The sequence below is a fragment of the Hylaeus anthracinus genome, unplaced genomic scaffold, assembly GCF_026225885.1.
Source record: "Hylaeus anthracinus isolate JK02 unplaced genomic scaffold, UHH_iyHylAnth1.0_haploid 12001, whole genome shotgun sequence".
NCBI lineage: Eukaryota > Metazoa > Arthropoda > Insecta > Hymenoptera > Colletidae > Hylaeus > Hylaeus anthracinus.
Genome location: NW_026534348.1, coordinates 1,953,026 through 1,975,106, shown reverse-complemented (window position 1 = coordinate 1,975,106; position 22,081 = coordinate 1,953,026). Strand labels below are relative to the sequence as shown.

At 34.2% G+C, this 22,081-nt stretch overlaps 3 protein-coding genes across 6 annotated transcripts; all 3 read left to right on the top strand.

Annotated features, from left to right (window-relative positions):
- Positions 1–305: 305 nt before the first annotated feature.
- Positions 306–11,954, top strand: LOC128890933 (vesicular glutamate transporter 2.2-like). 4 transcript variants are annotated; one of them, XM_054149949.1, is made up of 11 exons: positions 306–1,496; positions 1,832–3,444; positions 7,050–7,108; positions 7,528–7,711; positions 8,832–9,065; positions 9,522–9,827; positions 10,056–10,179; positions 10,251–10,384; positions 10,467–10,609; positions 10,749–10,869; positions 11,009–11,851. In XM_054149949.1, the coding sequence occupies exons 3-11, from the start codon at positions 7,056–7,058 to the stop codon at positions 11,186–11,188; spliced, it is 1,479 nt and encodes a 492-aa protein (XP_054005924.1). In that variant the 5' UTR covers positions 306–1,496; positions 1,832–3,444; positions 7,050–7,055; the 3' UTR covers positions 11,189–11,851. The 4 variants fall into 4 exon arrangements, with proteins under 4 accessions (XP_054005924.1, XP_054005923.1, XP_054005925.1 ...); XM_054149948.1 differs by lacking the exons at positions 306–1,496; positions 1,832–3,444 and adding an exon at positions 4,780–5,933 and having other exon boundaries at positions 11,009–11,954; XM_054149950.1 differs by lacking the exons at positions 306–1,496; positions 1,832–3,444 and adding an exon at positions 4,782–5,267 and having other exon boundaries at positions 11,009–11,853.
- A 171-nt stretch (positions 11,955–12,125) lies between these two features.
- On the top strand, positions 12,126–14,208 carry LOC128890935 (FGFR1 oncogene partner 2 homolog). The gene is made up of 4 exons (XM_054149952.1): positions 12,126–12,398; positions 13,002–13,136; positions 13,227–13,487; positions 13,638–14,208. Exons 2-4 carry the CDS (start codon positions 13,002–13,004, stop codon positions 14,001–14,003), a joined length of 762 nt encoding a protein of 253 aa, XP_054005927.1. The 5' UTR covers positions 12,126–12,398; the 3' UTR covers positions 14,004–14,208.
- A 545-nt stretch (positions 14,209–14,753) lies between these two features.
- Positions 14,754–22,081, top strand: LOC128890932 (putative uncharacterized protein DDB_G0282499). The gene is made up of 5 exons (XM_054149947.1): positions 14,754–15,222; positions 15,842–15,973; positions 16,449–18,350; positions 18,440–18,605; positions 18,913–22,081. The coding sequence occupies exons 1-5, from the start codon at positions 15,157–15,159 to the stop codon at positions 19,122–19,124; spliced, it is 2,478 nt and encodes an 825-aa protein (XP_054005922.1). The 5' UTR covers positions 14,754–15,156; the 3' UTR covers positions 19,125–22,081.

The window sequence follows — 22,081 nt, the reverse complement described above, 5'->3', positions numbered from 1 at the left end:
AAATGTCCACAGTGATGGTCGAAGTAATGTCAAATAATGTTAAATAATGTAAATACGTGTCTCATACTGTATCCTATATGCATTTCTTTCGAAATAAACGCGGATCTAAATCCCTTCTTCTGGCTATTATTTAAAATCGAGAAAATATTGATCCGATCTGTTTTCAGCGGACCACCGCGTATAAGTTCATTTGTAAGGTAAATATGATAACAAGGAAATCTGTTTCGCGTGGCTCTGAAGTATACATTCTCGCTTGACCTTTACAATACGTGTCGTTTTATAGAATAACAAACGCCAAATTGTTACGAGTTTCGTCGTTACTGTTCCTAGCGCGGAAGTAAACGCGTAACATCGTTCAGAAGGAAAACAAACGCGTAACAGCAATTCTATAAATTTATACTTCCCTCAACTAAACACGCGTCGGAGGACTTAATAAAACTGTGATCGCTCCCGTTGGAAAATTGATATTTATAAGAAAAATGGAACAGGGATTCAGAAGCAACCGTTCCAAGTCTACGTCAGATATTCTGGACGGAGCAGTAAGCGACGAAAACGACGCAGAAAATTCTTCGGGGAACAATCGTTGCAGGACCTTCACCTTCGATGACGTCAACGGAGTGAAGGGACCATCGACACCGAAGTCGCAAAATTTTGTAAAAAAACTGATCGCCTCTCTGGAAAGAAAAAACGAGGTCTGCAAGGCGGACGACGAGTTCGTTCAAAAATATTACAGAAGAAACGATTATTCCAATCTGAATTCGGACAAATCGTACAACAGTAGCCTCCAGGATTCAAATATAAGAGAAACGAACAAAGACGATGAACTCCGTCGGGAAACAAACGAAAGGTTCTTGAAATGTGATAATCTCAGTGTGGCTTCTAAAAACAGAGCGAATGTATTTGTTAATATCAAATTGAAAGACCAGTTTTCGTTCGAGAATCACGGTAAGAATAGCGGCGCCAAGGGATCTATGCGTCGAAGTTCGAATAAAAAGGGAACAGTGTTTAGCACAAGCGATCAACGTAGAAGCAAGTATCGAGATGAAATTGATGGATTTCCACGGAGTTTTCATATGTACGAAGAACAGAACGGGAAAATGTTTCGTAATTGTTCTTCCTTTGACCCTGACCGAACTCGAGTTGAATCGGAGAGTCGAGTCGATCCTCTCGACTCTTACTTTTTAAGAAAATGTGAGAACGATAAGAATGGCAACAGTTTGGAAAGAATATTCGAATGTTCGAAAGAAGGAAGAGACTCGACTTTGAATGGACGTTGTAGGAAGAAACTCAGTCGACGAAGATCCTTTATAGACTTCTTTGGATCCATGATGAGATGGAAGAAATCGGACGACGAAAACAGACCTCGGCGTTTTATGTCTTGCGACCATTTGATAGAAGAGACGAAGACATTCGATTCGAGGAATATCAAATTGCCGAGAGTTTCATCTTTGAAAGCTGTCGTGTTCAAAGATGAAAACAAAAACGATTGGATACGGGTAAAGCAAATAAAACTTTTCGAATCAGTGCTTCTTAAATTACTTAAACACGTAGTAAAGTTCAAGGAAGATTCTTGAACTTTTTGAACTTTGACGTATTTCTTCGTCCATTATAATTATAACAAGAATTTAATAATAAATTACTCGTAAATTATACATTCAATAGAGGAAAGAATTTCATTCGAAGCATCAGTTTAAACATAAATATATTTTTCACGTTTCGACATTGTTTCATTTCAATGTCCATAAGAAAAAGAAAAAGTTACTTACAGTCTATTCTTTTTAAATAAATTTCTTTTACGATTGCGAACTAATATGTCAAATCAAATTTACAGAACGACGGGCAGAAGGCGACAATTCATCCTATTTACAAAGGAAAAAGGAACGAGCAACTCTCGGTAGCTCTCGCGAAAAGTAAGGAAAAATACTTTGGATTGAATGACAGCGTGGAAAATCTTGTAAAACCTTCCGCAATTAAGGATATAGCGAAACGTCTTTCACAGCAACCGGACAAGTTGCAGTCTAATGTTAACTTCTATGATAGAGGACGAAGATCTGTTAAAAATGGGTATTGACAATAGGAAACTGTATCGGATGAAACTTATTATATCTGACATTTTTAGTATTTCCTTTTCAAAATACTAAAGAAAACGAAATATTTTACTTAAAAGAAAGACTTATTTCGATATGTTTGTGCAGAACTAAGTTCAATTTAGTGAGTTTTTGTTTGATACGAACGTTTCAAGAAAATAAGTAAGTTACTACAGTAGTTATACATAGTGTTTTGTGAAAAAACTTTCCTCTTAACAAAAAACATCGATAGCCACATTAATATGGATATTTACGATATTTCATTAATTCGATTCGTTACTCGTTGATTTCTTATTCACTTCAACTCCTTAGTTGTAAATTGTTATCAATTGTAAATTCAGTTTAGAATTTGTTTTACGAATGTATAGCGTGCAATATTCCCAATTTCCCTATTTACTGAAAATTCGATGCTTTCTAATTCGTAAGAAGCAATAAACTGATGCGTTTATGTTACAAACTCAACTGTAAACAGTTCGTCATAAGAACAGTACGAATACTTATTGCTTCTATATTTCTCCCAATTTTTCGTATTCTCGTATTAATTTCGCAAACTATATAAACTAATAATTCTTGTTTGGACTATATCTATTCTAGATTTCCTACATTAGAATCCTAGATTAGAAAATTAGGAATAGGATTAGGAATTATCCTAGATTAGAATATGCAGAAAATCATTGATTACAAACAAAGAAGTTAAGAAACTAAAATTTCACACAGAACTTTTTGAGAAATTGATCGGTGTACGAATACATTCCACACCCACTGTAATTGAAAAAATGACCAAATGTACTTTACGATATACCCAAAAACATTCCTAAAGTTAAACAAAAAATTAAATACGTTTTCCTTTATAGAAAAGAAAAAATCACGAGAAACGCTTAATATTCGTCCTCCTATTGCGATTTTCCCCCTTAAATAATTGGGCAAAGCGAGGATAAGACGAACGACGACGGTCGAGCAACCGGAAGTGAGAAAAATGCTTGCGAATTATTGTCAAGCATTGGCATTGCATAATATTCGGGCCATTACGAGAGCGACACTGTACTCCGATTGGCACGGGGAACAATTTCCATTCTCCTATACGTTCGGCTCCTACCTGCAACGCTGACTACTTACCCACTTAACGTTTTCCGTTTATACGGGTCAGTCGCTCCGCACCAGTTCCGAGTTATGCCCATTTCGCGTTTAAGAGATACTCTGTACACGCTTACAATAGTCGAGCACTATAATTATTTCCATATCGACGCGCCTTCGCGCCAGCGTAATTTAGAATCGTCGCGCACGTGAATTCAAGTGGTAACACCGTACAACAGCGACATTTCTGTGTTTATGGATTGCATTCCAAGGATCGACGGTTGTAAGTGCATACAAAATGATTTATGTTACAAGCGGTTTTAAACTCTATTTTCAAATGTAAATTAATTCCTAGATCATACATTTTCTTTTCCAAGTACTTTTTGAACTACGTCCCATATTTTATTACTGCTGGTAATTCAATTAGCTTTGCTGAGAATATTAATTAAATTACGTTACGATATTAATATAACATTATACGTACGCAATGTATGCATAATAGTTTACGTTGTTATGTGCTCTACTTGCTTTTTTTTTTCCGGAGGTCTTTCCGAACAGACATTTCAGATTTTATTGTGTATTGTATATACGTAAAAGTTAATCGAAATCGGTACCTTTTAATTGGGTAATTTTCGTGTTCGTCGTAATCGACGTGCTCAGAAAACACAAAGATTATACGCGAAAGCACCAAACGCTATCAATTGCAAACGTCAAATAAATCCAATCGTTGATCAGTTTAATCTCAGTCAGCTGCATTAATCGATAACAATGAATCAGTCATGATGATTGATATGTGGTTGCATACCTTTTGTGTTTAGAGCGTTCGAAAGTGAGAGGTTTATATACTTTTAAAAATAATTGAAATACAAATTTTTTTAACTATTCTTAAAAGAATGAGAATATAGCTTCACTTTTCGTCTTTAACGATTAAGGAACTTCTAAAAAGGAACTTCTAAAAAAGTGAAGAAATTTAAATCGGTTAAATGAAAATTAATTGCAGTGAACGCAAAGTTAATTTCATCAAGAATTCCTACGAAAATGATTTAATATCTGAAGAAGATAAAGAGGAAGCATAAAATATTTCATACGTTTCCACCCATGTTTGCCAACTTTCCCATCGCTTTGAAGAAAATGATAAGAACGTTTGTTGCTCTATGGCTGACGCTGTGAACGGTTCTGCGTGAATTTTTCCTTTCAAGCAGGTCAAAAAAATGACCATTTTACCATCCTTCTCTACAAGTAATAAATTTATTTATCTCGCGCGCATTTCAATTTTCTTGAATCTAGGCAGAGATTTTTCGAAACGTCGGAGCAGTGGCTCCAAGAAATTTTAAATAAAAAAATGTTGGAAATGAAAGTGGCACGGTAGGCTACACTGGCGATCAATAATCTTGGAGCGTCCAGTTGAAAGTTTAGTCCTATCGCTCGCATCGTGAGAATCGTTTCAGTCCCCATCGACGGCGCGCTTCGCTCGCATAGATCATTGATTTTCAAAGGTCTTACCGTGTATGGATAACGCGACGGTGTGAATTCGACAAATTCGACAGTGTGAATCGCTTCCGTGTCGAACATAACGCAACTGTTAACAGTGAACTCGAACGATTACTTGCGTACGAATTAAGAAATGTAACCAAAATCAGTCGATACCGATTTAGGCTCCAAGTGTCTGTCGATCTCAGTTGATGTTAGTTGATCTAGATCATATCCAAAGATCACGGCTCACATAAAAAAAAAACCCAAGTTAATATCAACTATGAAGAACCGGATCGTAAAAGTCTAAAACGTCTAAAAATCGCAGCGATAAAAACGATTTAAAAACTGCTGATAACTCGCTGTTGCGGAGAAAGCGCAAAGCCCGAGGACTCTAATTGACCTTTTTCTCTTCTTTTTTTTTTTTACATCTACAGATTAGAAAGTTGGGAAATGTGTCGAACGCGATTTTTACAAGTAGCGTCTCGAAAGAGTTTGACCAGTGACTGATTTCAAAATCGTTTCTCACCGCAAGGAAATCTCAACAACTACATTCTAAACGTTAAGAAAGAAAATTGACAGCCACTTGACGGTTTTAAGTCGTGAAATTTATGAACAGATTCGCGGCAGAAACAAGTACGTATCAACGCATTCATATCGGTTGCACGCCGGTCAGTTTTAAACGTCAAACATGAACTATAACAAAGCCAAACAGGAACTGCACGCGTGTAACCAGTGGCGTACTATACCGTGGGCAAACAAGAAATCTATCTAGGCTCCTTATTGAAACAGGACCATCAAAATCAATATTTCGATGAGACATTGCTGTTATTTGTACCGAATATACGGGCAATAAGTAATATGATTTTTTTTTTTTTTTTTTTTTTTTTTTAATTTATTTATTCAATGTCGCATCAGCTTTTTAGCCATTAGCGACATTATTACATTGTATTTCACATACATCACTTGGTTTTCTTCTGTCTAACAATTTTAAACTACCTAAGACTAATTACGTACTAAATATCTTGAATTATTTTGATTTTCTCAAGATAATTTATTATTCCTTTTACATGTATTCTTTCGTTTAAACATTGTTCAATATCTACAGGAAGTTTTCTTTACGTGGGGAATTTCTCTTGACCCCTACGAAGGTTTGATGCGCCACTGTGTGTAATGCAACTGTTGCTTTGCGTAACAGGTGTCGCGAATACCTGCAGCGCGAAAATGTCGCGCGAATATATCAGTAGAACTCCAAGAATTGATACAAGTGTACTCGAGAAATTAATTGTGTATTCGGACGAGGTATTATCGAGAGAATACAAATGTTTCCATAAAACGTTCAAATTGGTCGTAAAATGCCTTTGTTCGCTGGATCGAAGTGAAACGTGTCCAAGCAGACGGTACCTGCTGCGTTATGGGCTGTGCTGCTCTCTGCGTACAGAAAAGGAGGATAAGTTTAAACTTGAAAGCGACAAAATAATTATTTGCCAATTTCGTATGTTTGTTAATATTCAAAGGGAACCGTGTCTGTTCAACGAGACAAGTTCTTTTGGTATTCGTTATACATTTTTAATATTAACGTTATCAGATTTCTAGGAAGAACTGATGTAAATTGACTCGCTTGACTCGTTTTCTGTAACAGTATTATCTGTTTCAAGTACGGGACTTTCTCCTTTCAGAGCATTATTAGGTCACTACTACTACACGTATAATGTACAGTTCTTATTCATTAGCTCAAACAAATTATTGTAAGAATTTCTATGAAGCTTTATATTTTTTCTTAATACGATATAAAAGAATTGCATTACGGTAAAGATGAATATATGAAAGTACATTGAAAATAAAATTACGTAATTATATGAATAATAAAACATAAAATTAGAATAAATTTGCAAGTCTATATGGATCGCAAAAGTCGTGCAAATGTATATCAAGTATTTTAACATTATCGACGAATTTATATGCACACGTATCTTAATTGTTTATATATACATTTTCTTCGTGAAAATTGGAAATAACAGTATCTCATTATGTAAAATTTCTCATAACTAATTCTCATGTTTCAGTTATTTTACTTATTTATGTTTACATTTATACTTATATTTACATTTATACTTATATTTATATTTATATTTATTGCACACAATTATACTTGTTTTTATTCGATTTAAACGTAACCAATTATTGACAACAAGTCAATCGAAGAAACGAACACTTGTGTAATATAAATAATGCAGCTGGAAAGAATATGCCTCTATCGAAAGATTAATAATGGTATATCAAGTAGTTATAAGTACCAAATAAATTTCAATCGATTTTATCTCGATAAATATTAATAAGATTGCGTTTAAAGTGGTTGTTCTATGACTTCTCGAAGTAGATTTCTTTGAATTGGATTTGAAGTCGGTAACCTTTCAGGAAACGATGGAGGGAAAGAAATCCTCGGCCGAGTCAGCCAAGGATACCGAATACGGAACGTGAGTGTTGCACTTTTGCAATGCATTACATTCTTACGCTACAGCTCAATCATTTCACCTTTATCTTACGTTCAAAATAACATGAATTTCATACACTGCTCATAATATCGAAACCTTCGCGCAAATTATTTTTTTAATGCCAACGTAACGCACAATGTTCGCGCGGCTTTTAAAATATACGTATTTCAAATATTCTGAAATTCTTTAAAACGTTACTTTATTTGTTTGCGCGACTCTTTTCCATTGTTCTACAAGTTTGTTACATTCCACTTTCATAGAAGCCTCGAGTTTTATTCACGAAGAAATTCTTTTCACGAAATTTTACTCGTGAAAAAGTTTTATTCGCGAATAAATTAATTTCCGTTTTTCCCTGTTTGGGAGATTTATTATTTAAACGTGCAACGCTGGAAATGTTCCAGCGTCAAGTACGAAGATGAACTCGTATCGTCCTGGAGGTTTTGGAGGAAAAGAAGATACGTAGTCGCTGTATTGGCGTTTCTGGGATTCTTCACATCCTACATCCTGCGTGTCAATTTGAGCGTAGCTATCGTCGCGATGACCGCGAGCATTGAAAAAGTCGACGAACACGGAAACGTTTACCTTGTAAGCGAAGGAATTTCCATTATATCTTCTCCAAATTCTCGGACTCCGTATTATCGTAAAGAACGTCATATTCGTCACGATCAGACATATTCTGCATATACAGGGTGTCCCAAAACTCGGGGAGGAGCCGGAAATGGGGGATAGCTGAGACGATTCTGAACAACAATTTCCTTTGCAAAAATGTCGGATGGGGCTTCGTTAAGGAGATATTAAGCGAAAACCCCGACCAATCAGAGCGCGCGTAGACCGTTGGAGCGGCCGCGGTAGCGAAGGCTACGCGCTAGGTCGATGCTTCGATGCACGTCGAGTCACTTGTTCGCGTACAAGCGCGGCCGCCAGCGCATAGCCTTCGCTACCGCGGCCGCTCCAACGGTCTACGCGCGCTCTGATTGGTCGGGGTTTTCGCTTAATATCTCCTTAACGAAGCCCCATCCGACATTTTTGCAAAGGAAATTGTTGTTCAGAATCGTCTCAGCTACCCCCCATTTCCGGCTCCTTCCCGAGTTTTGGGACACCCTGTATATTTACAATTTTATGACCCACTGACAGGATAAATAAGGTGTCCTCCAAACATCACGAAATTCAACCAATAGATTCCTTGATTTTTTACTTATGTTAGAGTTTTGAGTAAGGAATACATTCCTCAATTTTCTTGAAATTTCTGATGGAATTTGTTCAGGTATTATTTGACAATAAAGATCGTAACATGTACACAACGTTTAATCGCTTGTGGTACGCAAGACATAAGCTTTCGTATTGCAAAGCTTAATATTAACGATAAATATCGTGCTGAATCATAGTAACAACACATTGCATTATCTTTTTGATAATGACATATTGTATACTTACGTTTAAGGTGGATCATTTCCTTAACATTCTTATCACAAGATCATTCATTTCTTGTTTTCTATTCGTGATCTCGAGTTATGCTCTTTAAAACACGATCTGAATCGATCAAAAATATATGTAAACCAGAGGTACAACTTTTATTCAACTTTTATTTTTCATTTAGACTCCTACAATATCAAATGCTAGTGATAAGAAAACTATAATCAGTATGATGTAACATACAATAATAAACACTATCCACTCTTAAATGTATTCAGAGCTTTACTTGCAGGAAAAAGAATTCGATTGGGATTCGAAAACGCAAGGACTGGTACTGAGTTCCTTTTTTTATGGATACATAAGCACGCAATTACTCGGAGGATGGCTCGGAGCTCGCATCGGTGGAAAAAGGGTGTTCGGTCTTGGAATCGCAGCTACAGCTTTTTTCACAGTTATCACACCGCCACTGGCCAGAATAAGCGTCTCTATTTTAATCACTTTGCGAATAGTGGAGGGAGTTTGCGAGGTAAGTGTTGTTGCAATTAAATTAAATAGTTCTTTCCGCTGAAAATCACAGATCAGGATTACTTTTAATCCCTTACTGCTTGAACTTTAGTTGATCTCTCAAAGAAGAACGAAAATGCTGTAATATCGGGTTGTCCAGAAAGTTCGTGGCAATTTTTAAGAAACATTCAGACACGTTTGAATGTCGATATATATTTATTGAATTATATATGTACCATTTTGTTCCACAATTTTTCCACCTTTTAAGGGATGTCCACGTGTTATTCGTTTTCAACCATTCCGATATATTTAAAACTGTACCGCCTACTAAAAATCGGCATGGACTTTCCAGACGACCCAATATTTCTTCGGCAAGCTTTACAGAAACTATGTTACAATTTAAATCGAGGAGAATAGTACCCATGTAGAATTTAAGGAAAAGTGAACGACGATTCACGATACGTTCATTCCATTTCAGGGTGTGACGTATCCTTGCATTCACGCGATATGGTCGCAATGGGCACCGCCGTTGGAAAGGTCGAAGTTGGCAACGCTCGCGTTCTCCGGAAGTTTCCTTGGAACCGTGTTTGCCATGCCCGTTGCTGGCTTGATGGCCGAGAACCTTGGCTGGTCCTCCGTGTTTTACGTTTTCGGAGCGATGGGCCTCGTGTGGTTCTTTTTCTGGTGGGTAATCGTGAAGGATAAACCGGAGGACGATCCGCACATTTCGAAAGCCGAGCTTGAATACATTAAACGTAGCCTTGGGAACTCGAAGAAGGAGGAAGTAAGTAAAATTAAGTAAGTTAAAATACAGTTCATGGGCGTATTTAGACTTGTTTCTTGGGAGAGAGACGTTCTTGAGCGGGCAGGTGTGTATGTGTGTGTGTATGTGTGTGTGTGTGTGTGTGCAATAATAAAAGTAACAACAGAAAGAGTTTTATTTAAAAAATAAATGTTAAGTAGAAAGGAACAAAGTAGAAGCTAACAAAGTAGAAAACATTTTGTTCCGCAGAAAATTAATCATCCATGGAAAGCTATGCTCACATCTCCACCAGTTTGGGCTATCGTTGCGGCCCACTTTAGCGAGAACTGGGGTTTTTACACTATGCTTACCCAACTACCGACGTTCATGAATGGTCAGTAGGGACTCCATATTTAATGAGCATTCTCGACAGTAATGAGCTCCACTTACGTAATTTATTTTTAGATGTGCTCGACTTTAAATTGGATAAGACCGGGTATTTGTCCGCCCTGCCGTATCTGGCTATGACGATCGTTGTACAATTTTCTGGCCACCTAGCAGATTACTTGAGAATGAAGAACATTTTAACAACTACGCAGGTTTGTTGTCGAATTTAAATTATAACGATATTTCGAAACAATATTGAAATTGACACGTAAAAGATATTTTTTGTTATTTTAGGTGCGTAAGTTATTTAACTGTGGCGCTTTCGTGTTCCAAACAATATTTATGACCAGTACAGGTTTCATTTTCACGCCAGCAGGAGTGGTCACTTGTATCACTATAGCAGTTGGTCTTGGTGGTTTTGCTTGGTCTGGTTTTGGGTAATTTTTAAAAAAATTATAAATACATCGATCTATTCGAGGAACTTATTTTATACTTGTAAATTTTCATATTAGAATTTTCATGATTTTCCGCATATTTTAAATTTATTGTGGCTAAGCAAATATTTGTATTTTTTAGGGTCAATCATTTAGATATTGCCCCTAAGCATGCAAGTGTACTTATGGGAATAGGAAACACTATCGCCACTTTACCTGGAGTTGTTAGTCCAATTATCACTGGATATATCGTTCAAAATAAAGTAAGTTTGCTTATTTCTACACATTTTTTATATTAGAAACATGTTTGTCTATAACAAATGTTATTACATAATATAATATAATATAATATTTTAGTTAATAAAATCACAAAAAAAGATATTGGATTTATCGTAATTACAGAGTCCTGGAGAATGGCGTACGGTCTTCATAATTGCTGGTGGGATTTATTTGCTAGGAGCTGTAATATATGGTTTATATGCATCCGGTGAAAAACAAAGTTGGGCTGACGAAAGTCTAGGAGCAGAGGAAGATACGAAAAGATCCTATGATAATCCTGCTATGGAAATAGATAATTTATAGTATAAAAAAAAAAAAAAGAAGAATACTCCAATACTGTTTGATTGATCAGCAAATTACAGCCAACAAATGGAATTCGTATATTCAAATGGAATGTGACTCCGTATTTGTGATATTTATTTTATACGAGTGAAATTATTATACAAATAGTCGAATAACTTAAAATAAATTGAAAATAAAAATTCTATAAGAAAATATATTTTCTTCGCATATCCAATCATTTTGCTAGAACAAGGAAATGATAAATAAACAACATAGTTTTAACAAAAGTCATGTCGAATCAATTATAAATAATAACTTTTTGAGAAAGACTGTATACGAGTATGTACATACAAAATGATAACGATTATATCCAATTTTTTTATTTTTATCTCAAATAAACATAAAATACGACTATGACTACGTTGACAGGCGTATTTTGTTATTAAAAAATAAAATCCTAAAGCTATCTTTCGCTATTGTCTATTACAGCAATAGAAGGATTAGAGATTGGATACAGAATCTGCTTTATCTTCTGATGTTAACAGACTGTTAGAAGACATATTGAAAAGTCTGCATTATCCAATTAGCAGTAGAAAATTGATACTTATAGTTGCGTGTATCTACTGAAAGTAGCTAATGATATGAAATGTGTAACAAGTTATTTTACGAAAACATTTAAAAAATCTGTAAATTTTCAATTAACTTTTTAGAAATAAAAAATTGTGTAGTTTTTTTAACACTTTGTTAGCAATAAATATTTCAATTTCGAATATACGAATTTAAATTAATATTTAAATCTTTCACAATTTTTTACATACCTTTCCTCGTTTTAATATCTGTAAAATCTATGGTGAAAAATTATATATAACACATCTATTCGATCATAATAATATTTCATGTTCATAATTACCGTAATTCATAATCAATGAAAAATCTATCGAATCCCTAACAGAAGAAGCCGTTATCTTCGAAAAATGTTATTATTCTATACATACATCTATATGACTTACAATTTATTTGTTCTTTAATTAGTAAACTAGTGATCTTACGAAAGTGATTGAAAATAAACAATCGCATTCATACAGCTAAATACATACATACATGACATACAGCTAATGAAGATATTTTCATGTGACGTTGATCTTAGTCGTTCTGCGTAGAGTGAAAGCTATATGAAGTAATAATTAATATAATACAACAATTTGTACCATAAAGTATTTATTAAGTAGAAGTAAGTATATTTGATGTGAAAATACTACTGTTAGAAATGTTATAAGAAACGAATTTGACAGTTTCGATAAGAATATAACCTATTTTACACTCGACAACTTTTAATAGTGTATACACCTGAACTTTTTATTAACATATTGTAAAATGTAATTATATTGTTAACAAAACGTACAATGATTAAAGTTTATTTCAATATTGACATTATCTTTATTCGGCAAATGGAAAATGTTTACACATGTATTAATTTCCAACATTAAGCTACCTTTCTGCATACATTTTCAGTACTTTATTACAAATTATATAAGGATAATTATTACGTTTATATGAAGCATTACAAGAATCAGATGATTCTTAAATAAAAATAACTTATGCTGACTAATGATACTTTATAGTTTGGTATTAAAGGCGTTAAACTTGTTTACTTATCATAATTTTGGAATATTTTATGCTACATATAAAAACTACTATAAAATTAGCACGAGTAACAATGTGAATTCAGAGTTTTAAACAAAAATACATAAAAATTGATACGTATGACATGTATATTTAATTGTGACAAAGTAGAATTACATTCGTATGTAATCAAATATATGTTCTTTTATAGATGTCACTAACTTTTCAACAAATTATACTGGATGCTAAAAAATTAGTCATTAGAATATCAGATCATGAAAATACAGCAGATAATTTAATAAGCGAAATAGAATCAGTTTGTAGTCAAATTGATAACATGAAGCAGGTAAAGAACTTGTTACAATTATTTCCAATACAGTATATAAAACTAATTATATATTTGTTATTTATTATATTTTATATTATGTACTTATAGTATCAAGAAGAAGTAGAGATTTTGAATACAGAAGCAAAACAGAGGCCACATTTGAAAATAATTGCAGGAATACGGGAAGGGAGAAAGGAAAATAAACATTTGCAAGAAATACAAGCCGAAAATAAGCAATTGAAAAATGCATTGGAAGATCATCAGAATGCTCTTGAATTAATAATGTCTAAATATAGAAAACAGATAGCATCTTTGTTACGTCTGTGTCAAACACATTCTCTTTTGTCAGATAATTCAAAATGTACTAATGTGAGTTGTTTACAATTATGTAGACTCTATACTACTATAATAATTATAAGAAAATTAATATTTTTTTTATATTTCCATTCTATTCGTTTCTATACAAAAGTTAAATTCAAAATAACATTAATTAATAATGAATTACATGTAAAATTACAGATTATCATGAGTCAAGGAGAGAAAATTAATGAAATGGTAGCAGTAATGAAAACTGCAATAACCTTGGATGAGGAAAGTGAATTGAAAGAGAAAGAAATGTATTTTAGTTTAAAGGAAGAAAATGCTACGTTACGTGAAATGGTCAATATTGCTAATAAATACGGTTCCCTAAACATGGAAATTGGAACAGAAAATAAAATCATTCCACAGAGTTCCACATCTTATCATGATTTGGAACAGTCTGATAGTACTAATACATCTAAAATTGAAGGATCCGATCTCACCAAAGAAATAGCTTCGCCTTCTGTGAGCCTACCTAAAAATACAAGTATAAACAGGAAGGTTGAAGAAAGGTTAAGCAATTGAAGAATGCATAAAATCGTTCAAACGGATCCAGTAACATCTTAAACAAAATTTGTAATGAATACCGCTCATATTATTTATTCACATTTTATAACATAAATATTGTCACGAAAGTTGTATTCCTTATATGTAGTAAAGTGCACATGCAACGTATGTACATTCAACATTTTTATGGAATTTCGTTAAATAAATGTATTTCTAAAACTCATTTTCATTTAGTGTTTCAATTTTAATTAAAAGGGTAATATTTGTCATATTTAAAACAAATATTATAATTAGTCTAATTATATTATTATATACTATCATCATAATATATTAACAAACAAATATTATTTATGTCATATTATTATTTTGATTCAGTGTACATGTCTGACTGGACTCTATTTTAGAAATTCGACACTATACAAACTAGTGATCTTTTCTTCTTATTTAATATATATATTCTTTTTCATAATTTTTATCACTTTTATATTTTTTGGTATTTGTAATTACCAGTTTTGTACTTGTGTATTCAATCAAGAAAACAGGCTTGTTCAAATTGTATGTCTTATAATATTTGTTTCCAATTTCAATTAACGGAGTTTCAGAATCCAACCTTCTAAAAAATATTGTATTTCAGTTAAATTTTAAAATATACATTCCGTGATTTCCAATAAGGTCGGAACTGATCGAAACATTCGAATTATTCTTGCGGTAATACGCATGCGCGTAAAAATTTGGTAATAACAGATATGGTGTTCTAGGGGAAAGAGAAATCATTTACAGCTCGTTGTATTTCTGAAACGATTGAAGAACGATCATTTTTACTTGAATGTCTGCGTTCAGCGAGTCAAAATATCTACTGTGTGAAAGTTCAACGGAAATAGACGAGTGGCATTGCATATTCAATATTCGATTATAGCATGTATGGATACATAGTATAATAACCGCAGTTCCATCTAGATTCTGTCCTCCCATAGTAGCACCTAGCACTTGGTAGCACCGTTAATATGCATCGTGAGCGATCGTGAGATGTTAGGAAGTTGCGTCTGGTTTCGTCCAAAGAGAGCGTAAGTCGGTGTGGGTGTGCAAACTGCTGGCAGGGTAGGACAGACGCACAAGTGAAAGGGCGATGGCAAGGAGTGGTGATATTCAGATATTCAGTGATCTTTAACAAATGGCTCTGTCCGAGGTGCACAATTTGACTGCAATTATCGGCAACAATGGTTTTACTGTTAACAAGGTAAGCGACCGCGTCTCTCTTCGTTCTTTGCTTTCGTCGTTGAAAATGTGACGTTCATCTTCCTCTGCTACAAAGTACAACGCGGTTGTTCTAACATAATACGCACAGAAATATGCAATTACATTATTTAAGAGTCGTTATCTAAATAACTAATTATACAATTGAAGAAATACATTACGTTCGGCACGCTGAAGAAAAATTATTCGTTCGATTGTAATTGTTTGGTAACTTACTCAATAAAAACGAGCCGATTTTAGTTTTTCGCCGATACACATGATATCGTAATTCACGATTGGATTCAATTTGAAATTGTTGATTTCTTCATTAACGTTAATGAAAAAACAGATTTTTACTCTCCTCTCTGATATTATGTTCGTATAGTAATGCATGTTTCTGCGTGTATGATCACTCAAATACGGTATTTTCGTGACAGTTCTTTTATGTCCCATGATACTCATAAAATTAAATTTTTTATCCATTAATTTGTATTATGGAGTGCAAATTGTTTTAATCAAATTAATAACAATTTAAACGATCAGAAATATTTTTATATTATTGTAACGTAATTCAGTATTCGTTAAAATTTGTTTGTCCTTTTTTTTCTTTTTTTTTTTTGTAGAACAACGTGGTTGAACGCAACATCAGCATATTGGAGCCACGAAACAATTATTCAGTTGACCAATGTAATGCAGAATATAATTGGAAGAATTATTGGAACTACGACTTAATGGAATATAACGCACAGAAAAATGTAAGAAACTTGAAACAACAATTAAATTTGATAGAATACATTATAATTTTTATTTTTTTATTTAATATCATTATATGAAAGACTTTCTATAAGGTTTCTTTATTTTCTATTTGACCTTTAAAGTGTATAGTTCGTCATTTTATACATATATGTTTATGTATAATATTATTATGCATGAATGTTAAATATCAAACCATTGCATACGTATATATATTATATATATTCTATGCATTCTAACTGTAGTTAGTAGCAATTCAATTATTTGAGAATAATTGCATATATAATAGTACTAAAAAAGTGCCTTATCTTTTACTTAACCATATTCATTTGTCAAATGTAATAATATTTCAAGGAATAACCTATATACACAGTGTAAATTTATTTTCATTTAATTACACATATTGTTTAAAGATTATTAAACATAGAAATCTTATTGTAACACTAATTTATTTTTCTATATAATTTGTTTGTATAGATGAATGTAGAAGATGAAGATAGTCAGGATTTAAACAATCCTATGGTCAATGATTTGGTCTCAAAAATTCTCGATGACGATTCGATTGTTGGTGACAATGCTCATAGTAACAATTACAATGGCAATATTCAATATCATTCAGAAACTCAATCTTCTATCATGGAGAACACAGACCTCAATCTTACTACCTTAGATCATTTTAATATGCATCCTACATTCAACAAATTACAAAACAGTGTTTCTAATAATGCTAAATTTGAATGTAATTATAATAATCTTTGCGGAGAACTGAAAACATTGAGTCTCAATACATGTATGGGACAAGCACCAGACCAAGGAAATTTATATAATAATGGGGTTAATGCATATCTAAATACATACCCATCCGACTCTCATTCATACATATTACGTCCAAACAATGAAAATTCCTGTATTAGTGGAAATATTATGCCTCTATGCAATGATTTGTTAACAACAACAAATGAGACAAATTCGTGTAAGCAATCTTCTAACTGGTCAGAAAATTTGTCAACTCCTGGATGTACATCAGACTTGTTTGGAAATTATGAGCGTATACGAAATTGCACGAATCCAGATCTTAATTTTAATATGGCTGATCCAATAACTCTTAATGACATAGAGTATCACAATAATATTGGAACTGCTAATACTTATAATAATCCTACAACCACTATGCACGAATTGTATAGTATGACTGCCAATAATCAAAGTTACAGACCAAGTTCAGCAATGACTGATTTGAGTATCGATTCTGGCTTTCTCTCAAATTCTCCATTGCAACATTTTTCTCCAGCTGATACAAATTTGCATAATTGTTTTGGAAATAATATACAACGCAGTAGTACCAATGACTATAATGATTTACAAGATTCTGGTAGATTAAATATGGCAAATATCTCTATACCAAATGAAAAATTTCAATTTCTGCAGCAACAAGCTCGTAGTTATAAATTGGATCAAGCTGTGGACCAAGAATATAAACAATTAATTGACTATTCTGGTGTAAATGATTTCACCACGTCGTCGATCAATAGCTTAGATACAAATGAAAATTGTCTTTCAAATAACGATTATAGAATCGATAACAGTTTATCGAAAATTATCAGTCCAAAATCAAAGACTATCGAAACTAAGACATATTCACCAATTGGTTTTCCAAAAAATCTGAGTTCACGTCATACTCACCAGTCAATTGCGAAATATGGATACCACAATTATCAACATTACACTGCCAATAACGGCGAGACTTTGAAAATGTTACCACAGAGTTCTACATCCTATCATAATTTGAAACAGCCTAATAGTACTAATGCATATAAAATTGAAGGATTCGATCTCACCAAAGAAATAGCTTTGCCTTCTATGAGCCATTTGACCAATCCAATTGCAGGGTCTTCAATGAACAAGGATACTTTTAATTATATTGTGAAACAACATCATATGCCAAGAATACAAAATACTCCTGGCATTTCATCAGCTGACGTTCTCTTCAATTCAGGAATAGTACCAAATCCAAGTACAGTAAGATCTGGAGTATTCCCGTCGGTGATGCCAGTTCCTGTACCACTTCCAGCTCCACGTCTATTTTCTGTACTCTATGGTGGAGGTTTAAGCCTTAGAAATGGAAACGGAACAGCTAGACGTACAGCTCCTTCGAGTATACTACACTTTAGGTTGGAACAAACTTATGAACAGTTTAAACAACTAGAAAAAGAACGAAAAAAATGTGAAGCTGGATTAGCTGCTCATTTTCCTGGCAAGAGAGTAACAAGTGCAAATAATATACCTATTCCTCGCCTCCAAGGAAACCCATCACGTGTAGATCGTTTAATTATTGACTATTTAAGAGAACATGCACGTGTCATAACTTTGATAGCAAAGGTAAGTTAAATACACATGTATACTCCATTTTTACTGTTATCATAAGTAAATACAATATTGAATGTATAATTTTCATGCTTTCTAAATAGATGGAACGACTGCGAGGGACCACAATGAATCAACGCGTACACAAAGCTATGGAGTATTGGTTGGAAGCAATAAAATTCGTCCAAGAATGTCGTAAACGAGAAATTGCAAATGCTACTAAACGCCAGAAAGAAAATCCACCATGCATCCTTGTATATAACGACAATGGTATGTTTCTACTTGCTTATGTATAGTAATAATGCAAATTTACTTAACATATTTAAAGCAAAAATTGCAAACTATAAATAAGAAAAATATAATGGCATTGAATGTACATTTTAGCTGTAAACTAGTGTAATCGATAAAATCATTTAATAGAAATGTAGTTTAGTTTCAATAATATACATCTTTCATTTTTAGAAAATCTGTTGATAATACGCGTCTTTTTTTTTCCTGAGAGTTCGCGGACTTCTGGAGATCCGCGGGCCATAATTTGTTGAACACAAATTTACATTACATTGATTTATGTTTACAGATATATTAACTTTGGCTGCCAGCGTCTACGAATTGACCAAGGCGTCTCGATATGCAAGAACTGGTATGTATAATGCATTGCAAGCTACTCTGCTGTATGACTTGGACATAGAGAAAAAAGTCGTTGAAACATCTAAAGATCCAGTACTTGTGATAAAACGTAACGAAAGTGAGGCAGTAACCGATGTCGGTGACTATTCGAATTGTACCTAGCAAAATGCTGAAAACTGCTTTTTCATAACGTACGAGAAAACATAGATCGAGCCCAGCAGCTTTTTATTTACGTATTCCGTGTTACGTTTCTGAAAAGCTTTTGCTGGCATTTATCATAATTTTATCGCTAAAACAAAGCAAAAAATGCCGCCCACTAATTGCGAATCTTCAATGCGTCATACGAAAAAGTACGCGTACTTACGCCGAAATAGGAAATATCGTACGCGTGTCTACTTTTTACAAGGTAATAGTGACTCCATAGTTTTCTACTGTACATATTTTTATCCCTACTATAGTACAGTCTTGGGAATGTCAGTTCTGGTATATAATACTTGTGATCCAATCATCTATCGTATATCGCACTTTCAAGTGATTTTTGCTTGTTCTTCGCTAACAGACTAACGAGAGAAACTCACAGACGTCAACATTTTATCTTTGGATGTGTTGTCTCGCGTGTTTCGCAATGCCAAAGATAATCGTTTAGAAATGATCGAGGATCCGAAACTCGTTGAAACAGAGAGAGAAAAAAAAACGAAGAACAAGAATTGCTCAGACGTACTAAAATAAAAACAAAAAAAATGAAAACGTTTGCAAGAATCTCCAACCATAACTTGTTTGCGTATGTGTCATAGGCTAGATAACATAGACTAAAATCTTACCAATATATTTGTTCAGAGTGCTAGGCAGTAATTTCTTAGACTAGTTCAATGTGGCCTTCCTTAAATGTGTGACCCATGATGTGTGTCAGGTAGTTGAATATCTCGAAAACTCAAGACGCGATAGTAAACTTAATCGCAGATCGGGGGGGGGGGAGCTTTTCAATCTGTGAACTATGCGCAGCCTTTCGATCTGATCGATAAATAGATAATATATATACAACGCAAATGATGTCCACTATACACTACTCGTAAATCTTTGTTAAAAGAGAATTTTCCTAAGGCATACTCGCTACACGCTCACACGAGAGAGCATGATTCAGGCGAGTACGTACAACGTAAGGTATAGAGAATTTTTAACGCGTGCGTACGCGAAACACACGTAACTATTCCTACAATACTTATACATATAAAAAATATATATATATACGTTCTAGGCAAATTTGTTAGCTCTACAGTCGACTTGCAACGTTCAGCAATTCCAATTAATCCATTTTTTGAGTGAGTTCTTTCACACAATGACTATATAACCAGCTCAAGAATTTTAACGTTCCAACGTGTACGACTGTATGAATCCGTTCTTATTTGTTATTTTATGTCGCGATGAAATTGCGTATAGTTTCGCAGAAAACATCGAGAATCGTTACGTTCTACGTTTTTTGAAAGGCTCGAGAGCGGTGATCGTTCCCGTATTCCTACGAAACTACAGGTATTCGCACAACGACGACAAGATACTCCGCATTAAGTGAATCTAGCGTCCACCGGTAATAGGAACAACGAGACAACATAACTTAGGTGCGACGTTCTAGTTGTCTCAAGGTCTAATTTTCTTAATACCTAAGCTGAATCGATCGGCCTGTATTACCATTAGAATGCTCGTGAATCGGTTATCGGTTGTCGAATGTTGGTGAAGCTTTAATATAATCATCTGTGTATATATCCGTCAAACTTCCATCTAAGCTGCATCGTACGTAGTATTTCCCGAGCGATTAATCAGGGAAAGGTGTGTTGTTTTCATTTCTCAATACTTGTATATCAGTCTTAGGCGAGACATCGCACCGAGGTATTTAATTTAGTGTACTAGTAAATATTGCGTTACTCGAATAGAATTTTCTGATTGTCTTTGCCGCCGATCCCCAAGTATGAACGAGCATTCCGAATTCTGGACAACCTTGTCCCTGTATAGGGACGCGTTTTACAAAATTGTTAGAGATTTATAGAGTTTTATATGAATATTATATTTCTCTCTTACTCGACATTAATCCTCGTCGATTAACGATCACGCTGTAACTTTAACATTACTTTTTAGAAAGACGTTAATCCTTCTCTCTAAATTCCATATAACACTGGAGAAGAATAAAGTGGTATTTTTAATTTCTCAAGAAAAATTACCGAAGAAATTTGTAAAGCTATTTATTAGATTAGATAACATTTTTGTATAAGGTACTTCTGGTAAGACACTTATTCGAATCTTCTATATTCGCTACTTTTAACGGACCTTGTATTTGTGAGAAGAACTGAAATGTTACAATCGATATTATAAATCATGAATAGTGTTATTAACTTCTGTTTGTTACAAACTCTGTACACAAATCTTGTTACGCCACTGCCCAGAACGCATAATTTTCCGTTGATTTTGTCGAGCTTTTCAATTTGTCTACTTAGTATCGGTAAGAGAGAAATAAAATTTGTTGATGTTGGACGTAAAGCAAGTTTCGGCAGACAAGAGATATTATCGTTAGGGAGATATGTTGTTGCTCGACTGCGTGGAATATAAAGTTACATCAGTGAACTTTCTATTAAACGCTATGGAAGAAGAGAGTAGCGGTCACGCTCGGCTGCAAAGACAATCCCGTGCGAAAACTGGCCCTGTACTATTCAAGTTCTTCAAGAACTCAAGTTATACATACAGACTGTTAACTCGCTTTTACATAGCGCTTACGTAATTATTGGGGACCATGTCGAGCATCGTCTCCTTGTATATCAGCATACCTTAGAACCTCGTTTTCATTACACGAACGAACACATGCATTTCTTCGCGTCCTCTCTTTCGGTTTAGTCTATTTTCAAGGGATACGCGATGCGTGGTTCAACCCCTTTTTCTCGCGTCGTTCTTCTTCGTTTGCGTCCCTCTAATGTCCCCTGCTATGTTTCGTCCCCTCTCTATACGACGAACGAAAAGCAAGCAGCAAACAAGAGACGTCGTGCTTTTTGCGTGACGTTCGCTCTTTCCTCCCAACCCCAATTTAAACATGTGTCCGGGATCGAAAGTATAGGTTTAGAGAAAATTTAAAAAAAAGT

Excerpts from the sequence above, each read along its gene's own strand:
- LOC128890933 (XM_054149948.1), top strand. The coding sequence starts at position 5,805 with ATGCAACTGTTGCTTTGCGTAACAGGTGTCGCGAATACCTGCAGCGCG. Across the intron at positions 7,712-8,831 it reads AACACGGAAACGTTTACCTT|GAAAAAGAATTCGATTGGGA; the intron begins GTAAGCGAAGGA and ends CTTTACTTGCAG. Across the intron at positions 10,180-10,250 it reads ACTACCGACGTTCATGAATG|ATGTGCTCGACTTTAAATTG; the intron begins GTCAGTAGGGAC and ends ATTTATTTTTAG.
- LOC128890935 (XM_054149952.1), top strand. The coding sequence starts at position 13,002 with ATGTCACTAACTTTTCAACAAATTATACTGGATGCTAAAAAATTAGTC. Across the intron at positions 13,137-13,226 it reads AAATTGATAACATGAAGCAG|TATCAAGAAGAAGTAGAGAT; the intron begins GTAAAGAACTTG and ends ATGTACTTATAG. Across the intron at positions 13,488-13,637 it reads ATAATTCAAAATGTACTAAT|ATTATCATGAGTCAAGGAGA; the intron begins GTGAGTTGTTTA and ends GTAAAATTACAG.
- LOC128890932 (XM_054149947.1), top strand. The coding sequence starts at position 15,157 with ATGGCTCTGTCCGAGGTGCACAATTTGACTGCAATTATCGGCAACAAT. Across the intron at positions 15,974-16,448 it reads AATATAACGCACAGAAAAAT|ATGAATGTAGAAGATGAAGA; the intron begins GTAAGAAACTTG and ends TTGTTTGTATAG. Across the intron at positions 18,606-18,912 it reads CCTTGTATATAACGACAATG|ATATATTAACTTTGGCTGCC; the intron begins GTATGTTTCTAC and ends TTATGTTTACAG.